We start from the raw sequence: 12,854 nt of genomic DNA on the forward strand, positions 1-12,854 counted from the left end.
GTGAACAAACTCCCAGCCAGGCTCCGGGAGGCGGCCATGTTTTTGTGGACTCTTCACTAGGGTTATCTAATCGCTACCTCCATCCCATCCCCAGCTCTTCCTCAAGGAGCACCTGCACCAGCTCCTGGAGAGCATGCGGGAGCGAGTCCAGAACCGGGCTGCCCTCACCCTGCAGCGCTACCTTCGAGGCTTCTTCATTCAGCGGCACTTCCGCTCCCTGCGGCGGAAGATCATCCTGTTGCAGAGCAGGGCCCGTGGCTTCCTGGCCAGGTGAGGCCCGCAGAAGGGGAAGTCTCCGGGGTCCTCCAGTCTCAGAGGAGCCTAAGCTCAAAAAGAGCAGTCCCTGTCTCTGGAGGCATACAAGCGGAAAGAGGCTTCCACCGGAAGGATGACCTGATTCTCCAAGTCACTGCTCTCTGACTGTGGATCCAGCTGAGAGGGTTTCCCTGTTACCTGCCCACCAGGGGCTCTGGGACGAACACATGATGGGTGGGGTAGTACATGACCACTGTGAGGATCAATCCAGGCCCTGCCAATGGATTTGCTGTGTGGAGTTGACTACGTCTCTGTCCCATATTGAACTCATTTTCCTTTGAGACAAAGAATCCCAGAGTGAAGTACGGGCAGAGGCATCTCTGACCCTTTATCACCCCACGGCCTCATCTTTGACTTCCTCAGGCAACGCTACCAGCAGATGAGGCAGAGTCTGGTGAAGTTCCGTTCCCTGGTGCACACCTACGTGAACCGCCGCCGCTATATCAAGGTACAGGCCTGCCTGGGTTGGGGGAGCACTTGGCCCAAGAGAAGCCCGTCCCCCAGTGCACGCCCCTGCCATGGCCTCCTCCTGAGCTGGGTGGCGGGAGCTCCTCTGGGGCCTGTTTCCTGGCATGTCCCTTGGGGCGTGGAGAAGGGTGGAAGATAATGCTGTATAAGAGATGTAGCCAGCACTGGGGTCATAGTGAGCTGCAGGCGTGCTTGGCACTGGGTGACTTGAATCTCCTCAGTGTGATTTGCTACTTAGCTCACAGCCAGTCTTGTCCTCTGTCACATAAACCAACTGCCAGTGATAAGTGCCGTTCCATTCCCAAAGCTCAGAAGGCAGGCAAGGCCTTCAGTGAAACAGAGTTTCCTGGGGTTCCTGCCAATGCAGCCCCTCCCATCTCTGGCTACACCTTTGCCTCCCTTGCCGGAGGTCCCCATCAGTGCCACCAGGCGCCTCCAGGCCACAGGCCCTTCCCTACTGCTCGCGCCTGCCCAGGCGACCTGGCCATGGTTTCTGCCACCTGTGCCCTGACCATTTGCTCTCCTGCAGCTGAGGGCAGAGCGGAGGCGCCAGGCACAGGAGGCATGGCTGCGTGAGCAGGAGGTGGGTGCAGGGTTCAAGCCGCAGCAGGGCACAGGGAGGGAGGCCAGCCGGCGAAGTGTGGTGGCTGTCCCTTCACCTCTTGCCCTCTATCTCCCCCCCCCCCCCCGCCAGGAGCTCAGCAAGCGTGAAGTGGTGCCAGTGAGGCACCTGGAGGTGCCAGCGGAGGTGGCGGGGCTCCTGCAGGCGGCAGCCGGTGCGTCATCTCTAACGGCGGCGGGGACGGGCTGGGGAGAAGGGTGCGATCACCACAGGCTTCCACCGTCCGCAGGCCTCAAGCCGTCCAGTGTGCCCCGAGTAGCCATTGTCCGGACTCCTAGGCTCCAGACGGAGCCCTGCGTCACCCTTCCCCTGGACATCAACAACTACCCCATGGCCAAGTTCATCCGGTGCCACTTCAAGGTAAGGGCTGGCCCAAGCAGCCTGGCCCCTGGGCACTGAAACTCAGAGCTGACCCAGCCTCCCTGGAAGCTTTTGTGGTATGGACATGAGCCCATCTGGGAGCCCTAGGGCCCTAACAGAAGTAAGACCCTCTCAGACTCCAGCAGTATAGCTCACCAACCAGACTAGGATAATTAGAACTAATCAGAACCTGACGAGGAGGCGGCACAGCACCTGCCTCTCTGTCCTGTCCTCCAAGAAGGGCCCAGCCGCGTTGCTCTGCCTCCCCCCAGTTACTCTCTGTGGGCCAAAGTCTGCCCTCACCAGACCTCAGCTTCTTCATCTAGGCACTGGAGTGGGGAGCCCACCCCATGGTCGCCTGCTCTCTTGCTCATGAGGTACGGGTGGACACCGATATGTCTGTCATCCCCAATGTCACCTCCCATGCCCTCCTTGTGTCCCCAGGAACCCTCCTTTGGGATGCTGACAGTGCCCCTGAAGACGCCTCTCACACGGCTACCTGTGGAGCACCATGCCGAAGCCATAAGTGTTTTTAAGCTAGTATGGGATCTACCCTAGTCCAGCTTCAAGTGCATAGCCCTACCACAATGCCAGGCCACAAGCGCCCTTGCCCCCGGGCATCAAGTGCATAGCCCTACCACAATGCCAGGCCACAAGCGCCCTTGCCCCCGGGCATCAAGTGCATAGCCCTACCACAATGCCAGGCCACAAGTGCCCTTGCCCCCGGGCGTCAGGTGCATAGCCTTACATGAGAGGAGGTTACAAGCTTCCCCTTTATTCCCTGGTCATCCTCCTTGGCCTTCAAGCCCAGCTCGTGAGTCCCACATCTCTTTTGGAAGCTATATGTCAGTGTAAAGATCTGGGCCTCCTTCTGAGAGTCTTTTCCCCAGTCATTCTCCTGGCAATAGTGACTCAGAGTTTCTCTGGCCCCTCCTAAGGACTCCCCGGGTGGAAGGGACAGGTCCCTGTTTTGACCCAGGACCACCAACATGTGCAGAGGGAGGTTCAGAGGCTGGGAACACAAATGAGGCTCCAGAGCCATCCAGGCAAGCCACACGAGGCAGCCTGGAGGAGGAGGCTTTGGAGATGAGGAAAGTTTACCTGTTGGGAGAACAGGACAGGAAAGATGGGAAGAGGGAGAGTGGCCCGTGAGGCTTAGATTGCAGGTCCCCAGGTCCCATTTCACCAGAGAGCTAGGGAGCCCTGGAAGGTGTTTCCTGGGAGTGATGTGGTCGGGTCCGAATGCTAGAGAACCCTCTGGACCAAGTGGAGCCAGCTGGAGGCCAAGGGTACAAAAGGATGCTGGTGATGAGTGGGAGCCGCAGGAGGTTCATGGGCAGGAGAGGAATTCAGTGTGTACTTTGGATACTAACTTCCCTGCTGGAGGGACTTTTTGTGGGCAGGAGGACATGACAAGAATGTGGGTAGAAGCCCACACGAGTCTGTCTGTGCTCTAGATCCTGCGTTTCATGGGAGACCCCCACCTGCATGGCACCCAGGAGATGATCTTGGGGAACTACATCGTGCACCGGGGGCTGGTGGAGCCAGAACTGAGGGATGAGATCCTAGCCCAGCTGGCCAACCAGGTGTGGCGCAACCACAATGCCTACAATGCCAAGCGTGGCTGGTTGCTGCTGGCCGCCTGCCTAAGCGGCTTCGCACCTTCCTCACACCTTGACAAGTTCCTCCTCAAGTGAGTGCAATCCAGGGGGCAATAGGTGACCGGAGGCAGGAGCTCGGAGGTCAGGCCGGTGGGTGCCTCTGTGTTGCCAGAAGACTGGCATCGGCCGCAGCCAGAGCTGCAATCGCTTTACTGAGCCCAGAGCCAGAAGAAAGGCTGGCTTTACTGCAGAGGGGAGGAATTGTGTCCCAATGGATGAAGACTGGCAGAACCCAGGGTGGGGCAAAACGGGGATGTGGAGAACTGAGAAAAGAGTCCTTAGCTCTTAGATCTCTTAGGTTGTGGGGCAGACAGGGGTTAGGAGCACATCTGGGCTCAGACAATCTGGATTAAAATCCCAAGTTCGACTCTGTGATTTTGGGCAAGTCACTTAACCTCTCCAGACCTTGGTTTTGTCCCCTATAAAATGGGGGCGCTGATAGCAACTATTCTATAGTATACGTTACGTACGCAGAACAGAGGTGAGCGTATGGCAAGTGCCACGTGGGCAGTGCCGTGATGACAATGTTTCTCTGGTGCTGGTGAGGTGCAGGGCTCATGAGAGATAGTACACACGCCTATCGCGTGACCCAGGGCCAGTACCTCTCTTTTCTCTCCTGTAAGGGAGGGGATGGTAGCAGGATATCCACCCACCAGGATAGCAATGAGCACCAGACTGTGAGGAACCTCTCCAGGCCGGCATGCAGAAGGCAGCCATTTCTCAGCCAGTGCTGTGGCTATGGTGGTTCTAGCAGCAGAGTATGGCCACTGTCGTCTGTGTGGGGCCTTCCTGAAAGCACAACCCTGGTCCCTCTCAGGGAGGGATGGGTAGGGGCATGAGGGGGACCTGCTGATGGGAACAGCTCTCTGGCCCTGAGCTGAGTTGGACCCCCACAGCTATCTCTTACACAGATGAAAACTAGGAGGCCAGGCTAAGAGCAGGTCCAGACTACTGAGTGAAGGGATGGGGACAGAGCCTTCCAGGGCCCACGTTCTGGCTCATGCTCAGTCATACACCACACCAGAACAATGACATTTGATTCCATCCTTGATCTTCTGTGCTAGACTGGATACTTCTGGGCTAACCTGGGACTTATTTTTAGGCTAGCCTCAGCACTTTAGGCTATGGGAGCCTGTGAGTGTGCTCTCTAACCTATCCCGTTTGTGGGTTTGCCTGAGGCTTTTCCACCTCACCTTAGCGCTAAGGGCTAGCCTGAGTCTACACAGCAGGCTCCCCGCTCCCTGTTCCTCCCCCAGGTTTGTGTCTGATTATGGGCAGAATGGCTTCCAGGCTGTGTGCCAGCACCGCCTCCTGCAGGCTCTGGGCTCGGGGGCTGCCCGCACCTTCCCCCCGACACAGCTCGAGTGGATCGCCCTTCAGGAGAAGGCCAGTATGGCTCTGGATGTGAGCTGCTTCAACGGTATGTAGGCTCATCCCTCGGGCTGCTTCTCTTCTCTTCCTGAAGGAAGAGACGCTGGAGTCAGCAGCAGCCACTAAAGGTTCTGAAGCCAGGGAGGGACTCCTGCCAAAGTGGCAGTGCAGGGAAGTGGGGGGGTTCCGATGTGGGCCGGGGGCGTGGGAGCCAGTGAGGCTGGCCTGGAGATGCCCCTGACTGAGTACAGCTGCTGGCTGTGCCAGGTGACCAGTTCTCCTGTCCGGTGCATGCCTGGAGTACGGGAGAAGCAGTTGCTGGAGACATTCTAAAGCACAGGTTGGCTCCTAGAATGCCTCATCCAGCACCCCCTGACTTGGGAAAAAGGGAGGGGCAGGAGGCACCATCCCAGGGGGAGGGGGAGGGTCCAGAAGGCCACTCTGACCATGCCTTGGGTCTGATTCATACCCCAGGGTCTCCAGGCAACGCCTGACAGGTTTCACCCTTTATTTCCATTCCTCTGCACACTGACCAGGGGGCTGGCCGATGGTTGGAGAGGCTGGACAGTGGCCATGAAGAATGGAGTCCAGTGGGCAGAGCTGGCTGGACATGACTATGTGCTGGATCTGGTGTCAGACCTGGAACTGCTCAGGGACTTTCCTCGACAGAAATCCTACTTCATTGTGGGTGCAGAAGGGCCTCTGGCTGGCAGAGGAGATGCCAGAGGGTACATAGCTACCCTGGGGAGCTGACTCTACCCACCAGCTGTAGAGAAAGCCTGAGTTCTGGGGGTGGGGTTGTTTTATGTTTGGTCGTTTGAGCTGATCAAACCTCAAGCTCCTGGACTCAAGCCATCCTCCTAGCTTGGCTTTGGGAGCCTGGAGCTGCAGGGGTGCACCACCATGCCTAGTAATTTTACCCCTCAATTGGAGAAGCCCCCAACCCAGGACACACAAGAGTTTCAGGGAACCTCTTTGAGGGTCAGCTGTCCTTTGCCTCCCCTTTCATGCACAGGGTGTTTGGGAACTGCTGGGATTCAGATGAGGACACACCCCCAAGGCCTCAGCCCCAGGACCATGTGCCCAAAATGCCTGACTTTGATGGGTACTGCAGCCACAATGAGGACGGTACAAATGGGGAAACTGAGGCCCAGAGATGGACAGCACCTCGCCAAGGTCAACCAGCAATGGCTATTGCATGAGAGGGGAAGGAACCCAGAGGGTGTGGAGACCCCCAGGAGAAATAAACTTGGCCCTTTTGTTCCCTCGCCAGCTGTGGACAGCACCAGAGAGCCCACGGTGCCCCCTAGGGAGCTGGATGGCTACTTGGACAGCCTCTTCGACCCTGTGCTGGCCTGTGGGGATGCGGTAGGGATGTAGCGAGATGTCTGCAGGGGGCAGGCTCAGTGTGTATACCAGAGACATATCCCATGTCTCACGGTGACATCTGAGCCTTACACAGACAGAGCCCTGGGGCACGGGATCTAGCCTGGGTCTGTGCTGGGGGCAGGGAAACCTTGGGGTTACCTGGCAGCTAGAGATGCCCCTGGCTGCCCTGGAAGGACCCACAGCTAAATGTCAGGACCCTAGCTGTCACATCTGGCAGTAGTCATCCTCATAGGATGGATCTCTGAATCACCTGTTTCCAAATCTCACGAGACTTCCTTGCCCTAGGAAACCCCAGCACAGACACTGGCTCCCACAGTTCATTCCTTGTGGAGGGGGGGGTTGGGAGCTTGGGCTGGTGTCAGGTGCCTGTTGCCTTGGATCCTGGGGATCACAGCAGTGAGGCGGCCACTGCTGCCCCAGGACCTGGAGAAGCCGACAGCCATCGCCTACCGCATGAAAGGTGGGGGCCAGCCAGCTGGAAGTGGCAGCAGCGCCTCTGAGGATCACGCCCCGGAGACCCCTAGACCCCAAGGTCAAACCCAGTCAGTGCTTCCTCAATATGCTTCCGGGCTAGGGGCGGGTGGTGCCTAGGGGGAGCTCCTGCTTCCCTGACATCTGTGCCCACCTGCGCCTTCTGCTTGGTTCCCCAGTCCCAGGCCTGGATGCCTCCACATTGGCTCTGCAGCAAGCGTTCATCCACAGGCAGGCTGTGCTACTGGTGAGTTGGGGCAGGGGGCAGGGCACGAAGAGCGTGCGTGCGTGCGTGCGTGCGTGCGTGCGTGTGCGTGTGCGTGTGTACAGGTCACTTGGTCACCTATCCCCAGGCCCGGGAGATGACCCTACAGGCTTTGGCACTCCAGCAGCAGCCCCCGAGTGCAACCTCAAGACCCCAGCCCCCAGAGGTGAGCAGAGCGGCCCAGGGCACACAGGAATACTGTGCTACCCCAGGGCTTTACTGTGCCTCTCTGAGGCCAGGGCTCCTGTAGTCCACTTTGGGTGGAGATGGGGTGCCTGGGAGTAAGCTGGCATGTCCTTAGATGGCCACTTCCTTCCACAGAGACCACTAGCTCCAGAGGCACGGCCGAAGACCGTAGGCACTGGTCCCCCCGCCAAGCCCGTGCTCGTACGTCCCACTCCACAGCCGTTGGCCCCCGCCTCAGTGGCAAAGTCCCCGAAGATCCCTAGCAAGCCCGTGGCTGCCCCCATCCTAGCTCAGGATTGGACTGCTCCAGAATCCAGTGAGTGTCCATCCGAGTCCTGAGGCTGCTCAGATGGGCCAGGGCAACCGGGCCCCATGGCCTTACCTGGCCACCTGCCCTCCCAGTTTCAGCCTCCCCAGAGCTGGTTCGGTATTCCACACTCAATTCAGAGCACTTCCCACAACCCACGCAGCAGATCCGAAGCATCATCAAACAGTGCAAGCAGCCGCCCTGGGCAGGGCGCCCGGAGGCCCGCAGGTGGGTCCAGACACCAGCCCTCAGCTCACCTTGCTCTCTACTGGGTTCATCGCCATTCAAGATGGGCCCCTGAGCAATGGGAGGCTCGGGCTGCCACAGTCTCCACTGTGCCAGACAGCCCACTCCTCTCTGGTGCGTGCTTGTAATGGCGTGTGGGAGGGTCCCCATCTTGGGGATTATGGGTAAGGGGATACCTAGTGTCCAACCTGCCATGGGTCAACTGCCAGGACGGATGGTGGGAAGGTGTTCAGGAGGCCACCTGACCCCCATGAGGAAGCCCTAATGATCCTGAAGGGACAGAAGACTCACATGGCAGTAGTGCCTGGCACTCAGGTGAGGAGTGGGTTGGGTACCCCAGAGGGACAGAGGCCACAGAAGCCAGTTACCCTCTCAGCATGGCCCTATGCCCCCCCCACGGTCTGCTTACTGCCCCCTGAGTGCTCTGTTTGTGGTGGGACAGGTGTCCAGAGAGGCTGTGGCCCTGGTGAGGCCGGTGACCAGTGCCCCAAGGCCATGCATGGGGCCCGCTCCAGGTGAGGATCTCCAGGGTGGGACGTGCAAGTGTCCTAGTGAGTACGTGAGCCTGGGAGCGAGCACAGGGGTGTTTGGGGGAGCTGAGTCAAAGTGTGCACACTGTGTGGACACTGGTGTCATTACAGCATCACCCCTTAAATCACTGGTCTCAGGCCAGCCCCACCTTGGCTTCATTGAAGCCTACTGACGCTCATCAAAACAATGCTATTTGTTCATACCCGTTAAAGGCGGGGAAACACAGACACAAAGACATTAAGTGGCTTCCGAAGGCCACACAGCTGAAGCCCTAGTCAGGCAGTGAGCCTAAATATGAGTTAGCTCCCATCATGTCTCTGACAAAAGCTCCTATAATGAGCCCCGAACTCTTCACTGTGACCTTGACCATCCTGTGTGATCTATCTGCGGGGTCTCATAGCCTCTCCCTTCCTTCCCCTTGACACATTCAGTTCCTATAACTTAGACACCACACCTGCTCCGGCCTCAAGACCTTTGCATGTGCTGTCTCCTCCAAGAGGAATGCTCTCCCTCACAGGCTTTGGGTGCCTGGATCCTTCTTGCCCATCAATCAGGTGTCTGCTCAAAAACTGTCACTTCAGAGATGTTTGCCCATCCCTCCTGAATCATCCTGCTGTACTTTCATGACATCCCGTTACTATAAGCACCATAAGGCCTTCCCTGGTCCTGCTGGGTCCCAAGAAGCCCGCCCGCCCCCCTTATACTTTCTGCCCCTGCCGTCCACAGTGCAGCCTTCAAGGTCACTGGAGCCTCCAGAGGATCCTGTGCAGACACAGCTGCACCGCCTAGTCAACCCCAACTTCTATGGCTACCAGGACGCCCCCTGGAGGATCTTCCTGCGCAAAGAGGTGCCAGGAACAGGCCAGAGGATGGGCTAGATATGGGCAGAGTTATCCAGGAAGCTAGGTCATGGGAACCGTGAAGGATGGGAGTGGGGCTAGAGCCAGGGTTGGAGTCAGCCAGGGGCTGCATCTGGGGCCGGGGTCCAACTAAGAAGAGGGGGTGACCCATGGGTCACTATGGCCCTACCCACACAGGTATTTTACCCTAAGGACAGCTACAGCCACCCCGTGCAGCTGGACCTCCTGTTCCGGCAGGTGAGGTCTTCTCCTTTCCTCTCACCTGCAGGCTCTTTCCTTTTGGGGTCCGTGGGTTTGAGAGCTGCCCTACCGATTCCCCCACTCCCATGGACACGTCCATCTAATAAGTCACACACAGTTCAGTCGGGGAGTATGTCTGTGACCCCAGCACCCAGAAGATGGGGGGAGGAGGGTCAGGAGCTTTGATACAAGGCCCTGGACCAAAAACACAAAACAAACAAAAAAACAAACAAACAAAGAAAAACAGTCACTCTAAGTTCGCAGGGCCTAGAGGTCAAATCTCAGTCTCACCGGATTCATACAGAAACCAAGGCCTGGGAAAAGCAGAAAGGATTAGGGAGGTGACCATGTGAAGGATCAGTTAACAGAAGTAACCCAGTTTACAAATGACCCCAGTGGGGCAGAACTGGAACCCCTCCCCGAGAACCTAGGCCATAGACCTCAGCTTCCAGCAGGGGCACACTTGTTCCTGCAGATTCTTCACGACACGCTCTCGGAGGCCTGCCTACGCATATCTGAGGATGAGCGGCTGCAGATGAAGGCCCTGTTTGGTACCTTGGGGAAGGGGAGGGCTCTGATGGGCAGTCAACCAGATTGGGGGCCAGCCCTTGCCTGGAAGAAGTCTAAGGATACACCCCTCCCTCTTGCCTCCCACACATGCCCATCCTTATTCAGCCTGACCAGGCTGCATGTTTGGAGGTCAGCAACACATAACACACAATATGGCCCTTTCATCTATCTGTGGCTTCTAGCTCCCCATACAGACATTGGTCAGACAGCTTATTGCTGGTACCAGCCTCTCACCCCCAACTCCCTGAGATGTGAGCTGGAGAGGAGGGGAAGAGGGTCTTGACCAGAACTGGCCTCCCTTAGCCCAGAACCAGCTGGACACACAGCGACCTCTGGTAACAGAAAATGTGAAGCGGGCTGTGATCAGCATGGCCCGAGACAGCTGGGAGGTCTACTTCTCCCGCCTCTTCCCGGCAATGGTAAGAGTCCCTGTTCACCTCTGCCTGCCTGCCCAGAGCAGCCGAGACAGAAGGCCTCAACCAGGTTAACCCTTCCTAGGGCAGTGTGGGCACTGGCGTGCAGATCCTGGCTGTATCCCACACGGGCATCAAGCTCCTGAGGATGGTCCAAGGCAGCAGAGAGGCCAGCAGACAGCTTCGGGTCCTGTGTGCATACAGGTGATTGGCAGGCAGGTGGGAGGGGGCTGTCTGGACACAGGCACAGACTGGCATCAACATCTCCGCAGTGTGCTGTCTTATGCCAAGCCTTTTACTTAAGTCCATGTTAAAGATTTGGAAAGGGAGGCACAGAGAGAGGAGCTGATGGTCTCTGGTCACATGGGTGGGAAGTGGTGGAGCCGGGACCCCACTACCCTGCTCTGCCTCTGGAGCCACATGCCAGCCCTGTCTCCAGAGCTCACTATACAGAGGGGGTAACTGCTGAGATCAACCAAGTCCCCAGGCATCTGGGAGAGAACATGGCTCTGGCTGAGACCCTACTGAGTGCCCAGACTCTCTACTGGAGTCCCTTTGTCCATTTCAACATGAGGTCAGGGACAGCTCTTTTTTTTTTTTTTTTTTTTTTTTTTTTTTTTTTTTAAGATTTATTTATTATGTACAGTGTTCTGCCTGCATGCCAGAAGAGGGCGCCAGATCTCATTACAGATGGTTGTGAGCCAACATGTGGTTGCTGGGAATTGAACTCAAGACCTCTGGAAGAACAACCAGTGCTCTTAACTGCTGAGCCATCTCTCCAGCCCCAGGAGACAGCTCTTATCACTGGCTGGGTGGAAACTCTCATAAGGAGAAAACTGGGCCAACTGATGAGACAAGGATATGGTGTGGGCAAAGTCTTGCTTTGTGGTTGAACCGAGGCCCTGAATGATGGCACAAAGGGTTTTAAGATACACAGATGGGTCAGAGAGGGGACACAGGACCAGAAAAGGCCTGTGGGAGGGCATCTCTTTGGCCACAAGGTCTCTGCCCTCACACCGCCTTCTCTCCCTCCAGCTTTGCAGACATCCTATTTGTGACCAGGCCATCCCAGAACATGCTAGAGTTCAACCTGACCAATGAGAAGATCATCCTCTTCTCGGCCCGAGCTCATCAGGTCAAGACCCTAGTAGACAGCTTCATTCTGGAGCTGAAGAAGGTTAGGATCCCTCCACAGATGTGGCCTGCCACTCCAATACAGATACATCACAGCCCTTCTGCCCAGAGAGTGTAAATACACTGTGTACATGTGCACACTACAGAACACACCCACAACCTCTATGCCAATGAGTGGTGTCTTCCCCTTGCCCTGCCTCTTCTCCTTTGTGCCCCCAGCCTCTTCTTCACACCTGCCCCTCAGCAGAAGAACGTACCTCCTGCAAGCAATTGTCTCCTAAAGACTGCATTACTTGCCCTCAGAACCTCCTTCTCATTTACCCCTATACTTTGGCAGGACATGTCCCAGGCCCAGCACCCAGCCTAGGGGGATCCAGAGGAAGGTTTAGGGAGGGATCATTGGCTAAGGCACAAGTATGCTCAGCAATCTCAGGTTCCCATCCTGTGTAACGTCTTACCCTCTGCCCATCTAGGAAACACCCATCCCTTCCCCCTGCCACCTAGGGAATGTGCCTTCTCTGATGGATCGAGAGAATGGAAGGAGCAGTAGCTGGAAGCCCCGAAATGAAGGTAGTACACAGCGCTCTCTCTATTCCTGGTGTTTTCCAGGATTCTGACTACGTGGTGGCAGTGAGGAACTTCCTGTCTGAGGACCCGGAACTGCTGTCCTTCCACAAGGGTGACATCATCCACCTGCAGCGCCTGGAACCACCTAGAGTGGGTCAGCTCCATGGCTGGGTGGAAGTGCACAAGAGAGGGAGCTGAGCAAATGGCTTCCCCGGTGCATGCTGATGCAAGCTCCTTCCACAGGCTACAGCGCCGGTTGTGTGGTCCGCAAGAAATTGGTGTACCTGGAGAGCTGCGGCGGAGAGGCCCTGACTTTGGTGGGTGTTTGTGGATGGCCCAAACCTGCAGCACCAGAGAGGGGTTCTAAACTCGCTGCAGACGCATAAGAGTCTGTTGGTGCCCCCTTGGTCTCCTAAGATGACCCGACATTGCCGGCCAGCAGCTCCTCCACCCAACCTTTTTGCCTACACATATGGCTGAGGTGTGTCTCCATGCCAGAGGCCCTACACTGTATTTCCGGTTGCTCCTGGCATTCATCTCCAGTACCACAAAAAAAAACAAAGACAAAAATAGTACTAGGAATGGCTCCAGGGGGCGCCCAAGCCTCCTCAAAGGACCCACTCTGTCCCAAGACAAGACCTTCCCATTTTCCTCTACTTGTCCCTAGGCTGGCGGTTCGGGGCGGTCCACGGACGCGTGGGCCGCTTTCCTTCAGAGCTCGTGCAGCCCGCCGCCGCGCCAGACTTCCTGCAGCTGCCGGCGGAGCCGGGCCGGGGCCGGGCTGCAGCCGTGGCCGCCGCCGTGGCCTCGGCAGCAGCCGCACGCGAAGTGGGGCGCCGGAGAGAGGTGAGGGGCAGGGCAGACACTTCAGGGGCGGG

At 57.3% G+C, this 12,854-nt stretch overlaps 1 protein-coding gene across 1 annotated transcript in view; it reads left to right on the forward strand.

Annotated features, from left to right (window-relative positions):
- Myo15a (myosin XVA) overlaps window positions 1-12,854 on the forward strand; it is a 54,214-nt gene that overhangs the window by 21,289 nt on the left and 20,071 nt on the right. Inside the window, 30 exon segments of the mRNA XM_028856522.2 lie at window positions 95-270; window positions 679-763; window positions 1,313-1,366; window positions 1,478-1,559; window positions 1,635-1,765; window positions 2,210-2,305; window positions 3,223-3,458; window positions 4,683-4,846; window positions 5,065-5,137; window positions 5,334-5,525; window positions 5,813-5,973; window positions 6,071-6,165; window positions 6,607-6,690; window positions 6,692-6,728; window positions 6,837-6,904; window positions 7,011-7,088; window positions 7,244-7,424; window positions 7,511-7,643; window positions 7,871-7,976; window positions 8,104-8,176; window positions 8,919-9,040; window positions 9,230-9,289; window positions 9,768-9,843; window positions 10,166-10,281; window positions 10,361-10,479; window positions 11,311-11,452; window positions 12,019-12,130; window positions 12,220-12,261; window positions 12,264-12,293; window positions 12,644-12,822. Of these exon segments, the coding sequence (XP_028712355.1) occupies window positions 95-270; window positions 679-763; window positions 1,313-1,366; window positions 1,478-1,559; window positions 1,635-1,765; window positions 2,210-2,305; window positions 3,223-3,458; window positions 4,683-4,846; window positions 5,065-5,137; window positions 5,334-5,525; window positions 5,813-5,973; window positions 6,071-6,165; window positions 6,607-6,690; window positions 6,692-6,728; window positions 6,837-6,904; window positions 7,011-7,088; window positions 7,244-7,424; window positions 7,511-7,643; window positions 7,871-7,976; window positions 8,104-8,176; window positions 8,919-9,040; window positions 9,230-9,289; window positions 9,768-9,843; window positions 10,166-10,281; window positions 10,361-10,479; window positions 11,311-11,452; window positions 12,019-12,130; window positions 12,220-12,261; window positions 12,264-12,293; window positions 12,644-12,822 (3,303 nt within the window).

The sequence above is a fragment of the Peromyscus leucopus genome, chromosome 8b, assembly GCF_004664715.2.
Source record: "Peromyscus leucopus breed LL Stock chromosome 8b, UCI_PerLeu_2.1, whole genome shotgun sequence".
NCBI classification, from domain to species: Eukaryota; Metazoa; Chordata; class Mammalia; order Rodentia; family Cricetidae; genus Peromyscus; species Peromyscus leucopus.